This window comes from Tamandua tetradactyla, chromosome 1, assembly GCF_023851605.1.
Source record: "Tamandua tetradactyla isolate mTamTet1 chromosome 1, mTamTet1.pri, whole genome shotgun sequence".
In the NCBI taxonomy this organism is placed as follows: Eukaryota; Metazoa; Chordata; class Mammalia; order Pilosa; family Myrmecophagidae; genus Tamandua; species Tamandua tetradactyla.
The window spans coordinates 72532496-72553098 of NC_135327.1; the positions used below are offsets into that span (position 1 = coordinate 72532496).

The 20603-nt window shown below is 40.7% G+C and overlaps 1 protein-coding gene across 18 annotated transcripts in view; it reads left to right on the forward strand.

The window, feature by feature from the left end:
• The window catches only part of IKZF1 (IKAROS family zinc finger 1), a 96771-nt gene that overhangs the window by 42276 nt on the left and 33892 nt on the right, over positions 1–20603 (forward strand). For 9 of the 18 annotated variants that reach the window (XM_077118997.1, XM_077119003.1, XM_077119011.1 and 6 more), the window contains one exon: positions 18936–18995. The exons of the other annotated variants lie outside the window; for them this stretch is intronic. In XM_077118997.1, the coding sequence (XP_076975112.1) occupies positions 18936–18995 (60 nt within the window). The remainder of the gene's footprint in view (positions 1–18935; positions 18996–20603) is intronic. 18 annotated transcript variants of the gene reach the window in all.

Genomic DNA, 20603 nt, shown 5'->3' on the forward strand with positions numbered 1-20603 from the left:
GTCTTTTGCTCTTTTGGCCCTTAGATGATACCATTTTTTATTTCCAGCCTATGTGTTTGTGATCCTTGGTACTGTCCAAAGAACAAATAGTAACTGAATGAAGTATCGAGAAGTATCGCTATTGTTGTTCTAAATAGCATTAGAAAATTGGTAGGGAAATTTCATCCTGAAAGCTACTCTCAGCCCAGTTTAATTCCTGAAATATTTGTCAAACATCTAAGGAGGAGTTAGACACGCCCAAGTAAGTCTTCCTACGGTGGTGGAATATATAAAATGTGGCAGTGGATGTACAAAAAACCCACCACATAAGCAAGAGGGAAAAATAGTTTTGAAAAAGTGTGTAGGCTTTTTAGAAGACAGGGAATGTAAGTGTGTAGGCAGAATGGGTCAAATTTTAACAGAGCTTATTGATGGAAGAAAGAAATGGGTGGTGGGTTCAAAATCACCAGCCAGGAAAGAGAAACCACCTGAATTAATTTATGCAAGGACACAGTAGACAGACGCTGAGAAACCTGGCACCAGAAGAGCTTTACAGAACATGTATTATTCCCTGTGCAACATCAGCCACCCTGTTTATTAACCGGGTGGAAGGTGGGGTGATGGAGAACAGGATGGGGAGTGATAGCAGTAGCTTAGCATCACACTACCCCACCCCCTACCCCCTGCCAAATAATCGCTCTTTGGGCCCATTTATTCTCTGGAGTTTTCTCAAGAAATCTTGTAGCATGTATCACCCTCATTGAAACCCTGTTAGGCTTAGGGCATTAGTACTTCTATTTTAAGTATGTTATAGAATCTGTGAGAAGTAAGTTTAGGACCTGTGGGTACCCTCCATTGAAAGCTTGATTCAAGACTTTGGAAACAATATAGCTTGTTTTATATGCTTTATAAAGTCATTCAGACTTGGAAATACCAACAGCAGATATGAGAACCCATGTTAAAAATGAATGAAATTATCACCAAGTAAATGGAGGTGTTTGGCAGTGATGTGAGGATGTGTGGGGGCTGGGGGAAGTGAGTGGCCTCGGGGTCCAGGACACCGGGTTGGAATCCCACCTCTACCACCCACTGGTTCCCTGACTCAGTTTCCCCAGTAGACTATATAAACATTCTCTCCTCTCCACTGTTTCTACTCTCCTTTGCTTTGTGCAGTGCAGTTGCTAGGCTCGATTTCTAGGGTCCATAGTATACATCTGGGAATTCATTGATCTGAACAAGTAGAGTTTCTGAACTCACCAGCACCTCGTGCCGCCATCCTTCCCTCTCATTCTGAAAGAGAGTTTGATTGCAGGTGGTTTTGAAGCTGGATAGAGAATCCTCAGGCAGGAGTTCTGCAGATTGGAGGATAAATTGGGTTCTGATAGCATATCGCATCAGTAGAATCGCACGATGACCTTGCATCACGCACAGATAACTCTGCCTCATTCTTAACCGTTAGAAATGTGTCACTGAAGTGTGAAAATATTTCTGCTGTTAGATTTCCCATCATTTTCTGTTCTTTCATCCCCTCTCATTTGCATCAGTTACTCATAAATGTAGACCTTTGGTACGATTTCCTACAACTGCTCCTTGTGTCAATCTGTGAAAAGAAGTCCACGAACAAACGGAGCCATTTGTACTACTTTATCCTGCCTGCCATGCCTCCACGGGTAACTCAAAGGTGGTGTGCTCCTGTTTTACACACTTAGCTATTTCAGGCCAGCTTTCAAAAAATACTAGCTGTGCTTTCCAGCATATGGGCTTTGTGTGTAACACAGTAACTGCCATTGCTTAATTCAATTTTTTCATTATGTCTCTGAACCAAAACAGTAGAAACCCTCCAGTGATGAATTTTAGAAGTTTTTATTTTCATTTGAGATCATTGAAATGTTGATCACAGAAAAATTTTCCTTAACTAATTTCTCTTTTTTATGACCTATTAATAAAAAATACCAAAGCATCTAGCTCCTTGTCGTTTGATGGTATGAAAGGGAACGGGATTTAACCATTATATTAGCTGGAGTTTTTAATGAAACAAAAAGCCATTTATCTTGATGAGAAATCATATGTCTTAATAACCTCGATAAACCAAGTTTTGCATGACTGCACCTTAAGGTAGAAACACATTTCATTTCATCATTTCCCAGAAGGGGCACTGAATTCACCCCCATTTCCTGTTTTTAATCTCAGAATGTACTTTATTTCCTCCATATTACTTTCCCAGCAGCAGGACCCTGGGAGCAGATGGCACCTAACTTTTTTACCCCTACTGAAGATGTATGCACTTTGCCCACAGTTGCAATTGCATCTTTTTCATTATCTTTGCACAGAAAGTGATATGTGAGACAAAATTTGCTGGTACAGCCATGTATGAAATCGTTGAGCCAGCCAAGGAGCCTGTCATTGAGCAGATGTGTACCCAGCCCTGAGATATCAGGGACTTCACCAGTCTGACATTTGTGTCAAGTTCATAGTCCACATTAGCCGTGTCGTCAAGCCAGCATGGCTTCATAATCAGGTTTTCTAAACTACTCAACTAATACAATCTACCCCATTTTATTCCAGGTGTATTCTTTTAGGGAAGGAATATTTCTATTATTAGACCCTCTGAGATTTTTTTAAAGAGTTATCTAGAAAACACTGGAGCCTTTTCTCGCTAACTCGAGTTCATTATTGTAAATACTAACTTTAGCAGTACAGAGAGATAATTTATGGACACACACTTGGTAAATTGCAAACCCCTTCAGCAGGTAGGATTGTTTCATCAGTTCACCCATTTATTCGTTCATTTCTTCATGCTTTCAGCAAACATTTCTCATACCTCCATTGTAGCAGGGGCATTAGGATCAACTGGTACAGGTCTGGCTTCTGGATTTTCCATGACAGTCCAGCCTTCAAATATGTAGTCCTCTTATGTACTTGTGTTTGTCTGACTGCAGGTCCTCACTTTCACTTCAGAAAAGGGCATCGAACATATGCAGCTCATTGCCTATACCCTAGATGACACTGACTTTGAATTCTCTTACCTGTATTGATAGTATTTTCTGTCTCTTTTTGTACTTTCTAATTTGCAACTTGTAATCTGCTGGGAAGTAAGATAAGGAAGGACCATGTAATAGTTTTTCCAATTGTGCATAAAGTAAGAGTAAATAGGTTCTGAGTGAATGTCTGTGGGACTCTCCCATGAGTAAAAGACATGAATTTTAGTTCAAGGGTTTTTTACTTCTCTTTTGGTGCCTTGCCTCAGAGGTCATTTTTACTTTCCTTTTCCTTCTTGACCTATTATGATTCGTTGAAGCAGATGTATGTATAACTTCTGAATAAGTGTAGTGTCACCAGGATGAGATCACCTGGTGTTGCCCTTGATTTTTCTCAAGTTTATGTATTTTAATTTTAGCATTTCCTAACAAAGGCTAAGTGCTTCTATTTTCAATTTCTCTCATCTTTACTCAGAGAGATTTCAATGTAAGTTTTTGGTGTGCTCCTTTCGCTTAAACTTGCAGCTCCCAAGTTGAAATAAAATACTAACAACATTTCCTTATAAAATACCAAAGTGTTTCTTTATCTAATAAGCAAATAGTTATTATTGCTTTATTAGGACTCTTATTTTCCTTGGCCTCCAGCCCTGACATAGCTTGGGCAAATTGGTAACCCAAATAGGGAGATTTTTTTTTTCACTGCAGAGGGTCAAACTCTCTATGAATTCCACACGATACATGTTTCTTCCTTCTTTTATATTTTTTGGAACTTTTTTAACTCTTTGCTTTCTGAAAATAAAACGTTGCTCCTAAGCAAAATTAGGGTTTCCCAGATTTCTTTTTCTTTGCTTAGATTTTAAGGTCAAGGTAGAATCTCATTACAAAAACACAGCCTGGAAGAGCTGTGGCCTGGGGGTGCAGGGGTGGTCAGTTCTGACCGATGAGATCCACTCCTTTCATTAAGCACTCTGTGGAATTTTTAGGTCCACGTTTCCTGCGCTTCCATAAAAGAGAAACCTGCTTTCTTTTTCTTCAATTGTATCTACCAAGACTCTGGCCGTAATATGCTGTTTGAGTCTTCTTAGCCTTCACATACCACCACACCACCTGCAAACAGGGCTAACAGCTGACGTGATCATTGCTGAACGTGCGAATGTCTATGGATCTGTTCTTTTTCCTTGACATTCAAACTGGAGGTTTCATTTCCACAATGCATACACTGATGCCAGTTAAGTCTGCCATCCTCCCTTTCTCCTCCCTTCTAGCCATACTGCTGAGCATTTGCTAGAATTGTAAAGCTAATTGATCAACTCAGCCCGACCTGTAATTGAACAGGTGAGGACCCTAAGTCAGAATTTGGATGTGAACCCTGGATGCTTTGGTCCCAAAGCATGCAACTTTTGCCACAGATACAAATTTTACTTTAAGGGTACATCTTTTTAGTGAATCTCTAAATTGATGAGCCAGTAACTAAAACTGGTTACAAATTGAAAAATGTCCCCAAAAAAGTCTTTTATATGTTACTCATGAATATGAAATATCTAAGGTCCTTAAGTTTGTTTTCCACAAGTGATGATACCGTGGCCCGGGGACTCCCTTCTTCTCTGTGCCTCTGCTTTCCAGTGTGGGAAATCTGAGCTTGTGCCAGAACCACGAGGCCTGAATGGCATGAAAACTTAATGACGTAAAGGATTCCGCGAAAGCAAAATTTCCCCCAGGGTGGATCTGCCTTGGATGGTACTGATTTGTGGATTCTGCACCTGTTTATCTGCAATTCAGGATTTAAATATACCAGGTCTGCCTTTTGTGAGCAAGAGGTGATTCCTTATCAGTTCTCCTCGCTTTGAAGACATCAGTGTCCCTCTTAACCTGGACCCTCTAGAGCGAGCCTGACAGTGATTGCTGGGATCAGAGCTTTTGCTTGAGACGTGGTCCTGGGAAACTGGGGAGAGTGAAAAAGAAAAATAGAGAAACACAATAGCAGGGGGCATGCCCAGCTGGTCCCCACTTCAAGTGCCTGGGCTTCCGTCCTGCTGGGGACAAGCAGCCAGATGGCGTGCCAGAGAGGAGACTGTTATCTTGTCCCACACTGCTCAAGGGTTGCCTGGTGGAGGCTGAGTGTCCTCAACTTTTCAACCACACCTTCCTGCAGCCTCAGAAGCCTAGGGTGGAAAGCAAGGAAGCGGGACAGCTGCAGCTCCACGGGCCTAAGGGTGCAGTGAGGGTCAGCCGAGGGGATGGAGGGAGGGCAATACAACACCCAGTGCAATGACCTTTACTAACATGCTTTAAGAGAAAAAGAAAAAAGACAAAACAGAACAATGTTCAGAGATGAGAAACCAGCTTTCCAAAACCCAAGGGGAAAAAGAATGCAGGCATTTGGGAGTCATTGGTTCATAATAACCCTCTCCAGTTTTTCTACTCCTCTTTTCCCCCGATTTGATAAAGAACTTAAAAATAGTTAGTGCCCTGGAAATAACAGCCGACCTAATGGCTACAGAGGTGTCTCCCCCATTCGATGGGCTTAGAATCCGCAGTGGTTGGTGCAAAGAGTTAGCACATCGCAGGTGCTTAATAAATGGGGAATCGACTGAAATTTATTTATAAAGTAAAAATGTTAAATGCCTTGGTTTTAACTGGCATCTTTGGACAGCTTCCAGTGCCATGCTTCAATGTCAAAAAGGTCATTTGGGAGCAGAAATGATGTGAGATGCACGGGAATGTCTAGAACATTTGTCAGGGGTGGCTCTGGGAGGACTCTTGGGGTGAGGCTGGAGGGCAAAACCAGGGTCTCTGGTAAAAATGGACGCATCTGAACTCACTGCTCTGTCCTTTGTTCTTTGAGCCACTGGCAGTCAGCGTCGGCCAGGGCAATCCTTACCAGCATTCTTGATTCTCCAGGGAAATGCCTGAGATGTCCCAGGCTCCTTCACCCTCAGAGGATGAAACCCCTTTAAGGAGGACAAACACTGAAGGGAATCTGATCCATGAGCAGGTGTAAATGATGGAAACCGGATTCTTCCCCAGGTGAAGGGGCAGGCATTGGGAAATAGGGTCGTGCCATGTCCAGGGTAGCAGCCGTCACCAAGGAGGCCTGAAGTGGCCAGGAAGGAAGGTAGAAGCAGCAGGAAAAAGTCTCCAACGCCTTGGCAATCTTTCCCAGAATCAGAGACTTTCACTTAAAACTTGGGGCAAATCCGAGGAGAAGGTTGGTTTGGTGATATGTGCACACAGGCTGAAGTTGGGCCCAACTTTTGTTTTAGATTCTAGTTTTAGGACTACTGCAAATTTTAGTATTCTAGCTGGCAAAAAAAAATAATAATAAAGTACATTGAATGAAACCATCCTTCCCAGTTGCCAATGAAATTTAAAGTTTTGGTCAATAATCAGTAGTTTTCCTTCAAGAAAAAAAATAAAAGGCAGTTCTTACTGTAGCTGAGGTTTCTCTTGGAAAATAAGGAAGAGGGGAGGAAATGTACATTGATTTAAAATCCTACGCTAGTAAGGGAACTTTCCATCTGCATTCAGAGACCTCATTGGCGGGGACAGGTTGGCAGACCCGCCTTGGCTGACCTGCCGCCACCTTGACATATGCCTGGGCAAGTGCCAGATCATGATTTTTTTTCCAAGCGGCCTCCAAATTCTCCTCCGATGGTGATGTCCTCGGTGATGTCCTAGCTGTCTCCAAAAAACAGAAAATAAGCAGGTCCATTCAAAATTTCCTACTCATTTTTCTTCAATTTCAGGTTTTCTCCACATTGCCTGGTCTTTTCATTATAAAAATGATTTTTGGAAGTCCCTGAAATGACCTACCTAAATATATCTATGCTTTCTGTCCCATTTGTCCTTTTTTTTTTTTGTCTCACCCCTACAATCAAATTGTTGATTATAAATACAGAGTAATATCACCACATTTTTATTCTTACTTTTTAAATACAACAGAAAAAAAAATAGAATGACTTCCTAGAATTATGAGGAATCTCTGGATCCAGCACCATTTAGCTGTCCTTAGATTACAAAGCAAACTTGTTAAAGTCTCTCGCCCCAAGACTGGTGACTAAGAGTTTGTGCTCTTTTTAGAAGTTTGATTTAGATGCAGGGAAGGCTGTGTTTGTGTGTGCTTTGTTCAGCCACCAGATGCAATTCCTGACTCTTGCTTCCCTTTCTGTCACTTCTCCATAATTCTTAACATTTCAGTTGGGCTGGTGTCTCGCGGCTGCTTCCTCTTTTCCTACATTCCTATATTTCATTATTCGCCCTTGTTCCTCTTCTAGAGCTTTTACAATACAGCCAGGAGGATGTGGAAACCCAGTTACAATATGACACACGAGCTGCAGTGTCACAATCTAGGTTGTTGGGCTCCCGCATGGAGCCGGGAGGGATGCGGGTGCCTGGCTGGATGGGGGCGGGAAGGGGGAAGGAAGATAATTTGTGTGCAGAGGGAAGAGGACAAAATGGAGAAGTTAGGACTTCTGGAAACTTCAGGTCCAGCAACAGCTAGGCTGGTTTTCCTCTAAAAAACGTAATTCCTCCCATCAGTGAGGTGCTTGCATACTAATTGGAGACTTGCCAAGATGAGGACAGCTGTGGGGAATGCATCTTTCCTCATGGGGAACCCAAGCCACCTCAGAACCCCCTTCTCAGGTCTGAACTCGTGACCCCCCTTTCCCCCCAAACCACCCGGCTCCCAGCTTCCCTCTTTCTGTTTATAGCCGTGTCGCCATAGCCTCCTAATTCATCTCCCTGGGCCCCATCTCTGGCTTCTCCAAGGCATCTGCATTCTGAAGCCAACCCAATCTCTCAAAACCGGTTTCTCCCCCGTGGCTCCATTACACAGCCGCCTCGGTTGGTTCTCCATGGCCTAGAAGGTCATTTCGCTCTCAGGGGGCTAACTCCACGAGGTAGTCCCAACTTGTCTCCCCCCAAACTCCTTCTGCATGCCTAATTGCTCCATGAGGCTCCGAGTGGTCAGAGGGACCCCCCCACCACAGTCCTGCCATGCCCACTTGTTGGACTTCCCCCTTCCCACATCCTAGTTTGAATGCTGCCCTCCTTGAATGCCAGACTTCTATGTCGCCTCTTCTGAGAAGTCTTCCCTGGTGCCCTCCTTCTAGGGGATAAGATCTTGTCTTCCTAAGAACTGGGGAGCTCAAAGAGTATGCTGTTTCTCTTCTGACAGGGGTGGCATTTTGCCACGAGTCCCGTGTTTTCATGGGCTCTTCTGCTAGTTCTGATAGACTAGGAATTCCCTGGGATCAGAGACCGTATTTTCTTTATAATTCCTCCAAGGACTCCATGGTGCTTTGTATACACACACACTTGTGGAATGCCTGAGGTATATATTGTTCCTCAAATAATGTGGACAGTGGCTTATTGTGGGCCTAGATATCATAAACTCATTAGCTGCTGGAACTGGAAGATTTGCAATAGGTCAGTTCAGCCTCCAGTAAGAGGCTAGAGCAGAACAGCTCGTGAGACTCCTTCCCACTTTAAATTCTAATCCAGCCACTGTGTATCACTCAAATCAGACACATCAGACTTGTAAAAGTGCATGGCCCCCATACTTCTTGCATATATATAGTTGCCTTGTAATGACAAGAGATGAACCAAGGAGAAAGAGGAAGCAGAATGAGTTAAGAGCCTGGACTTTGGATGCCCACAAGCTTGGGTTCGATTCCTTGTTTTCCACTGTTACTGAGCAGCTTTAGGCAAGTCATGTGGTCTCTCCCAGCCTTAATTCTCGCCTCTGTAAAGCGGGTGTGATAATCTTTTCCTCACAGGGTGGCTTCGAGAATTTTCAAAGATAGTGTATAGGGAAGCTTGTAACATAGTGCTTGGCACCAGGGATTAGCTCATAAAATTGAGCCAAAAGCAATCCTGCCTTAGACATTTCATACTTACTGTTTCTTGGATCTTTCAAATGGGAAGAATTCATTACCGAAACTGTTCATGTCCACATTTCCCAATAAGTGCTTGTTGAATCATAAAGCAAGAAAGAGACAGGGCACACAAGGGAGGAACCTCCTGTATTTCAGAGAAATGCTGCCTGTGTTAAGAACAGAACTTTTTTGAGACACTCCTAACTCTTGGAAACAAAAGCCGGTGTCTACTGGGGGGAAAGTGTGGTATTTGAAGGTTATTCCCAAGAGATGGGAGATTTTTAACAGAAATTCCAGGAAATGAGGGGCTTCTGAGTAATAAATGAATCTCAGACGAAGATCATATAATCAGAATGAAGGGGGCAGCCAGCATTGATTGAGCATGGATGGGGGTGGACAATTTTAACCTGTCCAGCTCTCTGAAAGATCTCATAAGAATGACATTACATTCCAGCTTTAGGTATCAGGAAAGCCAGATTCGGAGAGGTCCTGTAGTTCCCTAAGGGGCACGGAGCCACTAGAGGTAAAGGACCAGTTCTGCTTAGTATAAATCCATTTCTATCTCACCTCTCTGGTGGTCCAGGGTCAGTGCACTAAAACTAGAGCTAATAATAACATCCCAAAGGTACATCATGAATATTAAACAAAATAACATGTCTAGTGTTTATTAAGCCCAGTGCTGAAAGGCAGAGAATAATGAAAAAGAGAAGAAGAGAGAGTGGCAGGGGATGAGAGAAGGGAAAGGAGAAAAAGGGATGGTGAGGGTGACGGGGTGAGAATCAAGCATTGAAGAATTCCTTAAAGGAAGAAGTATCAAATGCAGAGTACCTTGAGTTTCTTTTATCTGGGTTAGCAGTAAGTTAGCACTAGATATTAAAGAGCTTAAAGTGTCTCAGACCGTTGCCTTGTAAACTCACAACCTCTCTGTGAGTTTATAATCGAAGTATAGAATTCCATCATTAAGTTAATTCCTTGCCCAGAAACCTATTCAAGAGTGCTTCCTAGTTAAGAAATGGAGAGAAAAGGAATTTCACCATGACTTTAGATATATTGGCGGTTCAAGTCTGACTCGTTGGCCATCCACATGCGGCTTCTGGGCACTGAACAGGGAGTCCCCAAATGTGATACTGACCGATGTTCCCCAGCATAGAAAGAAGTTCCTCCAGCCTTCACAGCTTGTAGAGCTGGCTGTACACACCCTCATCACTACCCTTCTGTATGTAAAGACCATTCTAATATTATAATAGTCCAGCTACCACTGACAGGGTCCCTTTCACTAAGCTGCCTTTGTAACCGTGTGTGCAGAAAGACCGATTTTTTATGTGTCCCTTATATACCCACACATACGCACAAACACACACCCACACTGTACTATTACACAAAACCAGACACATCTCTCCTCTTCAGTCTGCCTGCTTCAGTCCCAACCACTGCTCCAAAACTCAGCCCTAACTTCCCTCCACGCACGGCTAACTCCGTTGCGCACGTGTCGAGTTGTCACAGGCTTTCCTCTGTTGACTCTCCCAGGACTTACTGCCTGAGCCAGTACCTCAGCAAGATGTTTTCTGGAAGGAGCACAGGAAGAAATAGCAAAGGCCAGAAGGAAGGCTTTATGCCCATCTGGGTGTGATGAAAGTCACATTTCAGCACATTATACACATAAATCCCCCTTTCTTAAAAGACCACAACCCACTGGAAGAAAAACTGCACAGACCTGCTTGCTTCTCTGGGCTATGTCACAAGGATGAGTGACCAGTGCAGGGATGGAATCTGCCCCTCCTCTCCCTCCTCCTGTTTGCTGAGTCACCTTTTGCTTGGAATTCCAACAGGGACCCGTTGAGCTTCTGGAAGGGAGGGACAACAGGAGATCCACCCTCTGTGTGTCCTAAAGGAGATTAGTTTATCTCTGGCCTCCCTGAAGTAGGGCCTGGGTTTCTGGAATCTTTGGGGCTTGACACAGTGCCAGTTTTTTGGGGACAGAAGGGAATGGCCCATGAACATTTTTGCTTTGCCTGAACGGATGAGTGAGTAGTTCTGTTTCTGATGCTCTCTTTAGTTGATCACTTTGGAATGAAGGCAATAAAATTGGACTTCTCTTCTTCCCTTTCTTGGCATCTGTTCCCTTGTCTTAAATCATGAGCAATACACGGCATACCTTGTTCATGTGTTAAATGTAGCCGAACTTCAGAAAGCCTGGGCAAAATTTCACAATCAAAATATTTCCTTTGGCTTTAAATCCTTTATTTTTCCAAACACCCTTTATATACTGACAGCAACTGTTTAACCTGTTGCTTCAGCACTAACTTGCTATCAAGAAAAACCATATCTGAAACTTGTGAGATTACATCAGCTAAAGCACAGGCCGACGCAGCTGATAAAACACACTCTCTTGGTGTCCTACTGGGAGACTCTGAGGAGTCTCCTGAGCTACGGATTCCATGTCCTTTCCGCTGGGCCCTCCTTTCCATTTCTCTCAGTGCTTGCAAATAAAAGCACCATTGGCTGCCCACTGGAAGAATGCCTAGTATTTTCTATACCCTAGATATCTTAAGACCTTGATATGGAGAGGAAAGGCTTTCCATACTTATCTGCATAGTCAACACTCTTAGATGCAGAGTTTGTTATTTAGTTGAATTTTCCTCCTTTAACATTTTGGCCAATGTGATCCAGTATAAATTTTCCTCACTGGAATAATATTTGGGATGGTAAAATAGAATAACATTTAGTATTTATTTTAAATCCAAGATTTCACATTATTTTGACCTCCCATAACACATGACAACTATCTTTCTGCCTTGTAATTATTCATTCAGGCACCTTAATTTTCTCCAGACCTTATTTATTGCTCAAAAATGTTCCCTCTCCTTCTCTCTTTTTGAAGCATGAGTCAAGTTCTTTCACTCTGTTTTTATTATTTTCCGATTTCCACCTTTTCACATTGTCTTCTTGAGATTACAAGAGTTGAAGTTGATTTTTAAGATTTCATCTTTGTGTTTCTCTATACTTGATACCTTAAGAATGAAACAAATATTATTTTTATACAAAAGATGATTCTTCAAAAAATTTTTTTTAAAGAAGCAAGAAGGATATAAGTTCAGACATTATCCCTAAACTTGTGCTCTCAACTGTTGAATAGTTTCTTTCAATTGTGGTAATGTAGAGATCTGGGTTCCAGAAATAAGATGAAAAGAAATATGTCTGAGAGGGTGAATGAGAAAACACTTCAAACCTTGGTATCTAGGAAAATTGTAAGTGGCATCAAAACAATGATTTAAAAGTTAATTCCATAAATAGAAGCATAATTTTCAGAAACTTTCATTAGTTGCTTTTTATGCTCTTTAGAAGAAAGTCTTTGCTTACCCCTTTCTCCTTTTCTAAACCATAGGTTTGTCCATCAGAGCTTTTTCTACTATAATTACTTCACTGCAAAAAAAAGAAAAATTAAAATCATATTAACAAAATAAACCAAGATAATACCGGTGCTCAGGTGTACTATATCAAGAGAAATATGGGCAGAAATTGGTTTATCCTCCTCTTCTAGTAATCAGGCTGTTGTCAGGTTATGGACATTGTCTGCTCTAGAAGACAGATCTGATAGCTATAATTCGAAGTAAAACATAGTCTACTTTGGCCATTTTCATGATGTCCCATTTGAAGCAATCCAAATTTTCCCATGACCTCACACTTTATGTAAGTGAAGTTGTGAAACACTTCAGGTAAGTGGAGTCTTAGATAAGTCAACTGGACCCCAGTTCACAAATGGAGATGAGTTCCTAGGGCTATTTGGGTGGAAGTGAAGTCTGTATACATTCAGGGTTTCAAGGTGCTGTCACATTTCCTGAGGGCATTCTCTTTACTCTTCACAAGGATTAGCAGGCACCCAGCCTTCAGTGCTTTTGCAAAATACCATCCCTTCTGTTTTTCTCATTCAAGAAACCTGATCAAGGTTAGTTAGATATAGCAAATACAGTAGACGCAGAAGTCTTTGTTGACCCATTATAGGTATTTTCTTTTTCTGTCTGTGGCTTTCTACTAGGAAAATAACCACAGTGTATTGAGTACCTGCTAAAGACCAGGTCCCTTATAAGTATTATCATGAATTTTCACCCAGACCTGACAAAGTAGATGCTATCATCCCCGTCTGATGGATGAGAGAACTGACTTTTTGTTTCATGTAAATGGATTTCTGAAAATGTTCAGTGATTGTGATTATCTTCAGAGAGTAATATCAAGAAGTTTAACTCAACAGCCATGTAACGAGCCCTTTGGATGGTTCAAGGCATCATGTAGAAAGAGCGTAAATAGGAAGAATTGGAAGGGCAGGGAAAAGGTGAAGAAAAGTATTTAAAGGCCATAACCTCTTGGAGCACAAAATCAGGTTCAAGATGTACATTAACTTCCAGAACTGAGTATGTATCACAGAGATTCTGGAATTTAGGCAAAGACTATAGGAGCTGAGATAGAGGTTCTAGTGTCTGCGTATAGGCCTAACAATGCTGGAGAGTTCGACAGACCCTGCAGTGCACACATTCCTGCCGTGGGAAGGGAAGCAAGGGGTGAACAAGCTTTGAGGAGGAGAGGCAATCAGGACATCTTTATAAGACAGAGATTTGCTCGGCCCAGGAGAATACTTCATGTTGAGGTTGAGGGTTAGTCACCAAATAATTATTTGCACACTTAGCAGAAAACGGCAGGGTATTTGCAAATGAAGTGCATTTTGTATGTGCTTAACATTTTTCTATAAGATCCATCCATTTGATTATCTGAATAGTACTGCCAGTGACAAGACCCATTGTGGAGGGACCTTGACACTGAACTTCAGATTTTTGTCCCACTATAACAATGCAGACTCAGGGAAAGTAGACCTGATGCTATAAAACTAGCATTAAGGATGATTGGTTTTAGGGCAATGTGCAAGATAGATTGAAAGAGTCTGAGAGCAAGAGAAACTCGATGCCTATGGACAAACCCATGTGCCAGATCATGGACAGTAAGTACCAGCGGGAGGTAGGTGCAGGCTGAGGCAACTTTGGTCACAGAAGGGCAGTGGCTTCATGAAGTTACTGGGTGTGATGTGATTGGAAAGCAGTTAAAGGGAAGTCTTAAAGGAACTTAGGGCTACATTGGCTGTGGAAAATGGGGGGTGAAAGGAAGACCCTGTGTGGTTTGCAACTTAAAGATTTAAGAGAATAGCACTATTGACACAGGTGAGAATGGAAGAAGGAGAGCTGGAGCATGCAGCTGCAGAGCTTGCAACTAGAGGTGCCTGTATGGGTTGTGGAAGGAAGAAAAGCAGACAGCTCAGAGCTGAGTCCAGATAGGAGGTCTGGAAATGCTTCTGCTTTTCTTCTTTTTACAATAACTTGAGTGCTTGTTATGTGCAAGATATGATACTGAAGCTGTCCTTGGCCGCTCAGTCAAATAGCATGCAACAGGTTGGCTAAAGCAATGGCAATTGATTGACTCATGATTTTGAGGCTAGAACTCCAAATCAAGTCTAAGTCAAGGCCTCATGAAGGTAGGCCTTTCTTCCCAAAGACTGGCATTCTAGGGCCAAGGCTGATCTTTGATCTTTAGCTCCTCTTTCACATGGCAATTCACATGGCTGCCTCTCTTGGCCTCCTCCTGCTCTTTGGGTCCCATTGACTTTTAGCTTCTGGCTGCTCCCTCTAAGACTTTCTATGTAGTATGTGTGTGTGTGTGTGTGTATATATATATATGTATATATATACACACACACACAAACACTATATATTCTATATGTATTCTATAGTGTACATATGCTATATATTATATATGTTATTTATTCTATATATATAAATTCTATGAGTGTATACATATATATGTATATGTATGTATATATATGTATGAATTTCATTCTGTTTATAGAGGACTCTAGTAATAGAATTAAGACCCATCCTGATTGAGTTGAGTCCCACCTTAACTGAAGTAACCTCATCAAAAGGTCCTACTTACAGTGGGTTCACACCCACAGGAATAGAATAAGTTTAAGAATATGTTGTTTTTCTGGGTTACATACAGCTCCAAACCACCATACAGGCCATGCAGGAAGGATGGAATAAGGACTGTGACCTACACATAAGTACACTTGAAGTCTGAAAAGAAGGAGTTGATGGAGTAGGCAGAGAAGAGAAGGGGAGCAGGGTTTAAGTCTTTCAGAAAGGGGGAAAGGAGGCTGGGTGTGTAGTGAAAGGAGCCACTTAGGACTCACTCAGCTTAGGTATGAGAGCTCCCACCAGCACTTCCCAGCTCTACATTCTGGCATGTCACTTTATTTGTATTTCGGTTTCCTCTTCTGTTGGAATAGAACAGCAAGCCATTCCTTGAGTAAGCAATTAGTAGCTGTTAGCAAGTTTCCCTTCCCCTGATAAACCCTGAACTCCTTAACTTATAGGCTAGTATACAAACAAGTGTATCAATGCAAGAAGCATCTAGGTATGGAACAGTTTTCATAGAATCCTGATTTGGTACCTATTCAGAGTTTAACCAGTGCTCAAACAAGCGCATGGCCCATGGTGTTTTAGTTTGGCAGGATCCCAGATTGTCTTATTGGTCTTTCCTTCACCCACCCATTTGGGTATTTTTCCACTAGCTCAGCCACATGGTGGCAATGCTAGGATGTCATTCCATAAATACCTCATATAGGTCTTGTAGAAGTCCTTGCAAACCATACTACTTGAGCAAGTCATTGAGACACTAATGACCTGACTGTGACTGCCAGGTTAATATAATATCAAGAATATGAATAAGAGTAAGCCTACAGCATAATTCTCAGTTCTAGATACAGATCTTAAGATTGTCCATATGCTCCTTGGACAGGAAAGTAAAATGGCACTTCTCATTTTGGTTTTAGCCTCTACCTAAGGTGTCACGAGCATGGTAAGTTTATGATTCTAAGCATAAATGAATGCAAAATGAAAGAGGGTCATTTGTGGGTATTTGGTGGGAAAAAAAGAACTTTTTTTCTCCATAATGTTCAGCTTGGTAATGGGATTCAGAATCTAAAAGATTAACATGGCTGACTGTAATAGCTGGCACTTTATATGATAATGTTACTGACAGTTTGGGGAACAAAACTTCCTACCAAATGAGCTAAATTTGCTCTTGATTAAAAGAATCCATTTCATGAAATTTAGGGGAAAATTTAGCATATTGCGTTACCTATACCCTTTTATGAAACAATGCCCTGAAATCTGGGGTGGAATTAACTAACAAAATGAATACAAGGCTAAGAGTTCATCACTAAGTAGAAACTCCTCCTGCTTCCACAGTGGCCCAGTTGTTGGGACTAGCAAGAGGGCTCTGATTTAACCATGTGTGTCTTAGACTTAAAAGCAAGGCTGTCTTTAGGGACAAAACAGCATGCACCTGCGATGTTTTGCAATGAGCAAGAAGGATGCTTGTGTGGCTGATTATTAGAGTTTGCCAGATACAAAGTGTGAATATTGCCAGGCTATGCAGCCACTGCAACCACCCAGCTCATGGTGGAGAAAGAACTTTTAATAACCACTGTGCATACTCACCTCCTTCCCATACCTTTTCAGTCCTTTTCCTTGGATGTGGCACAGGGGTGCAGGATTATCTGGGGCAGTAATACCCCAAAGAGGGCAGAACTCGGGAGACATTAGTAACCACAATTTCCAAATCAGTAGTTGATAATAATTTCATTGTTTGGGGACTCGGTAAATACTCTGTAACTCCCACGTGTGTGTGTGCGCGCACACATGTGTGCACACTTAAGTTGCACCTGCAGTAACTTACAAACATCTCAGGACAAAATCATGACAAAAGAGTAAACCCAGCTCCCCCAAGGCCCTTAATCCCCAAGGAAGGTTGAATGGGGAGAATGTGAGTTTGAATAGTGATTTTAATTGGCTAATTAGATATGGTCATAGATTTGCCTAATTACACACCAACCACCATGCCAGGCAAATTTCAGAACTTCTTTGGGCACCAGTTTCCTCATTTGTAAAATGATATAGCACCTACCTCATAGCCCAGTGGGAAAGGCTAAAGGGAGTTTAGGGGAAGGGCTTAAAAAGTGCCTGACATTTTATAAAGCTCCTGAGCAATGCTGACTGCCATGAGGTACTACAGTGAGTTTCCACATTTTCCCCTTGTGCATAGTTACCTGTGATATGGAATAATCTACTCTTCTTTTGCTGACCTCAGAAGTCAATGTGTGCCTGGACAGATAATGGTACACCAGCAAGAGGGAATTCTTATCAATTCAGTTTTACCATTGGGGAGTAGCACAACTTCATACCTACAACTATATTTTGTTTCTAAACTTTTTGTAATGTTTAGGGAATCCAGTATTTAAGGAAAAAATTCCAAAAGTTAATTGGATGAAGAACTGACACTCTTAAGAAAAGATTAACATTTAATGTCTGATGATGTTGGATAATAAGATTTATATTTAATGGTAATTTGTGAAATGGAAAGCCTTCTGGTGAAATTATGCATTTCAAGGCTTATGCTTTGATGACCCAAACCTACATAAGGTGATGCTTTCAAATGGCAAGACCATCTTTCAACCTATTTTGTTGAATTCTGATCTCAGCTGTTTTAATCTTCAGTTTACCAGTAAACATGAGCCCCTCCCACCCTGCTGTAGTTGGCATAAGACAGAAAAACAGGTGACCGAGCTATGTCTTGTATATCTGAAATGATGATGTATTTGGAAGTCCACTTTCAAATAAAGTCATATTCAAGTATCATATCAGCATTATCATTCTCAGTACTATGCTATTTAATCAGATGATTTTCAAAGATATTCCATATTGTAAAAGTCTCATTTTAAACAGCACTGCTCATCTCTTCCCCCCTTATCTGAGATAGTAGTCCCCCTACCATACAGAACCACAACTGAGGTTGAAAAGTTCACACAAAGGGTTAAAGTCCAAGGAATATGAGAATAATGATGATTATTGTAAAATTGTCATTGTATCGTTGACTGTCTGCAGACCATAAAACACATCCGTGTCTGGACAAACACAATTCTTATAGCTCTTTTTGATGGGATATATGATATTTACTTATATATTAGATTTGGACTTTCTAGGGACAACAGTAAATAGAATAAGGGTTTGCTAGGAAATAATTAAGCCAGTCACTTCAAGGAAGAGCTATTTGCCCATTATCCCAATATTTTAAGATTTTCATAGTAAAAGGGGATCCTGGCTCAAATAAATTTGGAAAACACAGGTTTAATCAGGGTTGAATAGATCTGTTTCTTGCAGGACACTTCAGAGTCTTTGCTCTGCAAATTCATAGTTCATCCAGCAAGTTTAATTGAGCAGCTACACAGCACATTTACTGGGATAGTTGCTGGGATTTGACTCTTGGAGGGAAACTTGTGTCTGTCTGTGTACACACACACACACAACCATACACACACAATCTGATAAAGTCTTAAGACATAGGAGCAGTCTGGGAAACTCTGACCTAGAAAAAACAGAACAAGAACTTGAAGATTTGAGGCAGTGATAACATGTATAAGAGCAGCTGATAAGGAATACACAACAGAAATTGGTAGCTGTTTTGGGGGTAGGGGAAAATAATAATTTTTCCCCACCCAATGTGTTACATCAGCCTTTCCTAATCTTAGAAAAAGCCAAATGAAGAACATTTCTCCTTAGGAATAACACAGCTGCTCTACACGCAGGCATGGCACACTGCTTTTATGAAAATCAGTGCTCTCTCAGGAGATTTTCTGCTGTGATGCTGAGGCATTTGATATTGTCTGGATCAATTTGATTCTCATATTTCTAGAATGTTTTTGGTTACTATTCCTAAGATATTTAATACACCATAGGTTGCTCCAAAACACTGTAAATAAGATAATGCCATGAGCTCAGACCTTCGGGAATTGCAGTCCTTTTTTGAGCAATCTTTGTGACAGCTTTTCTGTTGCCTTTAGCATGGCTAATAATTGCAGAATTGTAGCTGGATAATGGTTTTGAAGCATTAATGCTGTCTTTTTTAAATAAAATTTAAAAATGCTATCTTTTTTAAATTTTCTTTATTTCTTTAATGATATCACAACCCAGCTTTCTTTTTGCCTTCTTTATTGCAGTTACATATGGGGCTGATGGCTTTAGGGATTTTCATGCAATAATTCCCAAATCTTTCTCTCGTAAGTATATGCTTTGCTTCTAGAAAACAGAAACATGTATTCATTTTGTACTCCGTTTCCATAGTGTAAATATTGTGAATGCATGTTTATTTCATCATCACCTTCTTTCACACTTGAAAATGAGATAAATTAAGTATTTACTATTCTGTGCATTAAATATCTACCATTAGTAACATCTTTATACAATAACGTGTGTAAGTAAAGAAGTTATTTATTATTCTGTGCTTTAAACATCTACCATTCATGACATCATTTATACAATAAAATGTGTGAGTAAAGCCTTAGACTGTGGAGAGAAATACTAGCAAGTGTGCCTCTTGTGCTGGCAGCGGTAGTAATAGTAAGAGTAGGAATAAGAGTACTCAGTTGAATTGTTACTCAACTAATGCTGATAAATAGTTTTGTTATTAATGTTATAATCATCTCTTTTTTATTGGGCAGATAATAAAATGTCCATGCTCTCTGTCACCACCAAACCAACCAAACTGTTTTCGTGATGATTTTTACAATTTTATGGAGCAGGAGTGTTCTGTTGCTCTGAAGTATTCATTTCAGAACCGAGAGAAGTCAGAAGGCATCATGGCTTTATTTGTGGCTCCTCGCTGCATGAGCCAGCATACCGTTGGAACTCAGTGCAAACACACACAGCTCTGATCTGTGCTGTTAAACCAGAAACAGATGTTAATTTCATTTTTCTTTTTTAGGCATTGAGAGCTGATAAATGATAACTATATTTGGATAACGCCCTCAAAGGAGTGTCTTAAAGAATGGAGAGCGCTTTTTGAAAATGCGCAGTTAGCTGACTATTTGAAGAGATACAAATTGATAGTCCATTTAGAACTTAGGTCTTCAGAGCCTGTATTATACAGTTCGTCATAAGACAACTGCAGAAAATAGGCTGTACTTGTTAAAACTGTAACAAATACTAATGCAAGCTCCAATTTCAAAGGTGTCATTAACAGTTAAAGATGGATTTCTGGCTTCCTGGTTATCAAAAACTCTTCTGTATCGTTCAAAGATTTAAAAATATAAATGTTAAGTAAAACCCTTTCTCATAAACTAGATTGACTACTTTTCCAGTATATAACAATTATAGAAATCCTTCTCTTACTAATTGGTTCTTTCAGTCAACTTTTAAAACAATAGATTGATGTTTAATTTCAATGATATATAAATATAAGTATGCATTTATATATAAATGTTTATGTATGTGTTTACATATGTGTGTATGTATAAATGCTTATATGAACATATAAAACATTAAGGTACTTGGATAGAGAAATAATGTTAATTCTGAAATGGACAATAGCATGTTGAAATACTCTGAGAAGTCAGACACACTTAAGAGGAAAACAATATATTCTAAGGAAGGCATGGTTTGATTATATCTGAGAAAGGTTTAAGCTCCAGCATATTGAAGTAGATCTTTTGGTGGTATCTTCAGTATGTAAAAAATTATTGTATGCAAATAAATATATATAGTAAATGGAGATCTTATAAGATAGATAATATATTTGCATACACTATATATTTATACAAATGAATTCAAAAGGTGATAGCATGTTGATCTTTCATTTCCCTCCCTCTCTTACTCTGCTTCTCCTCCCC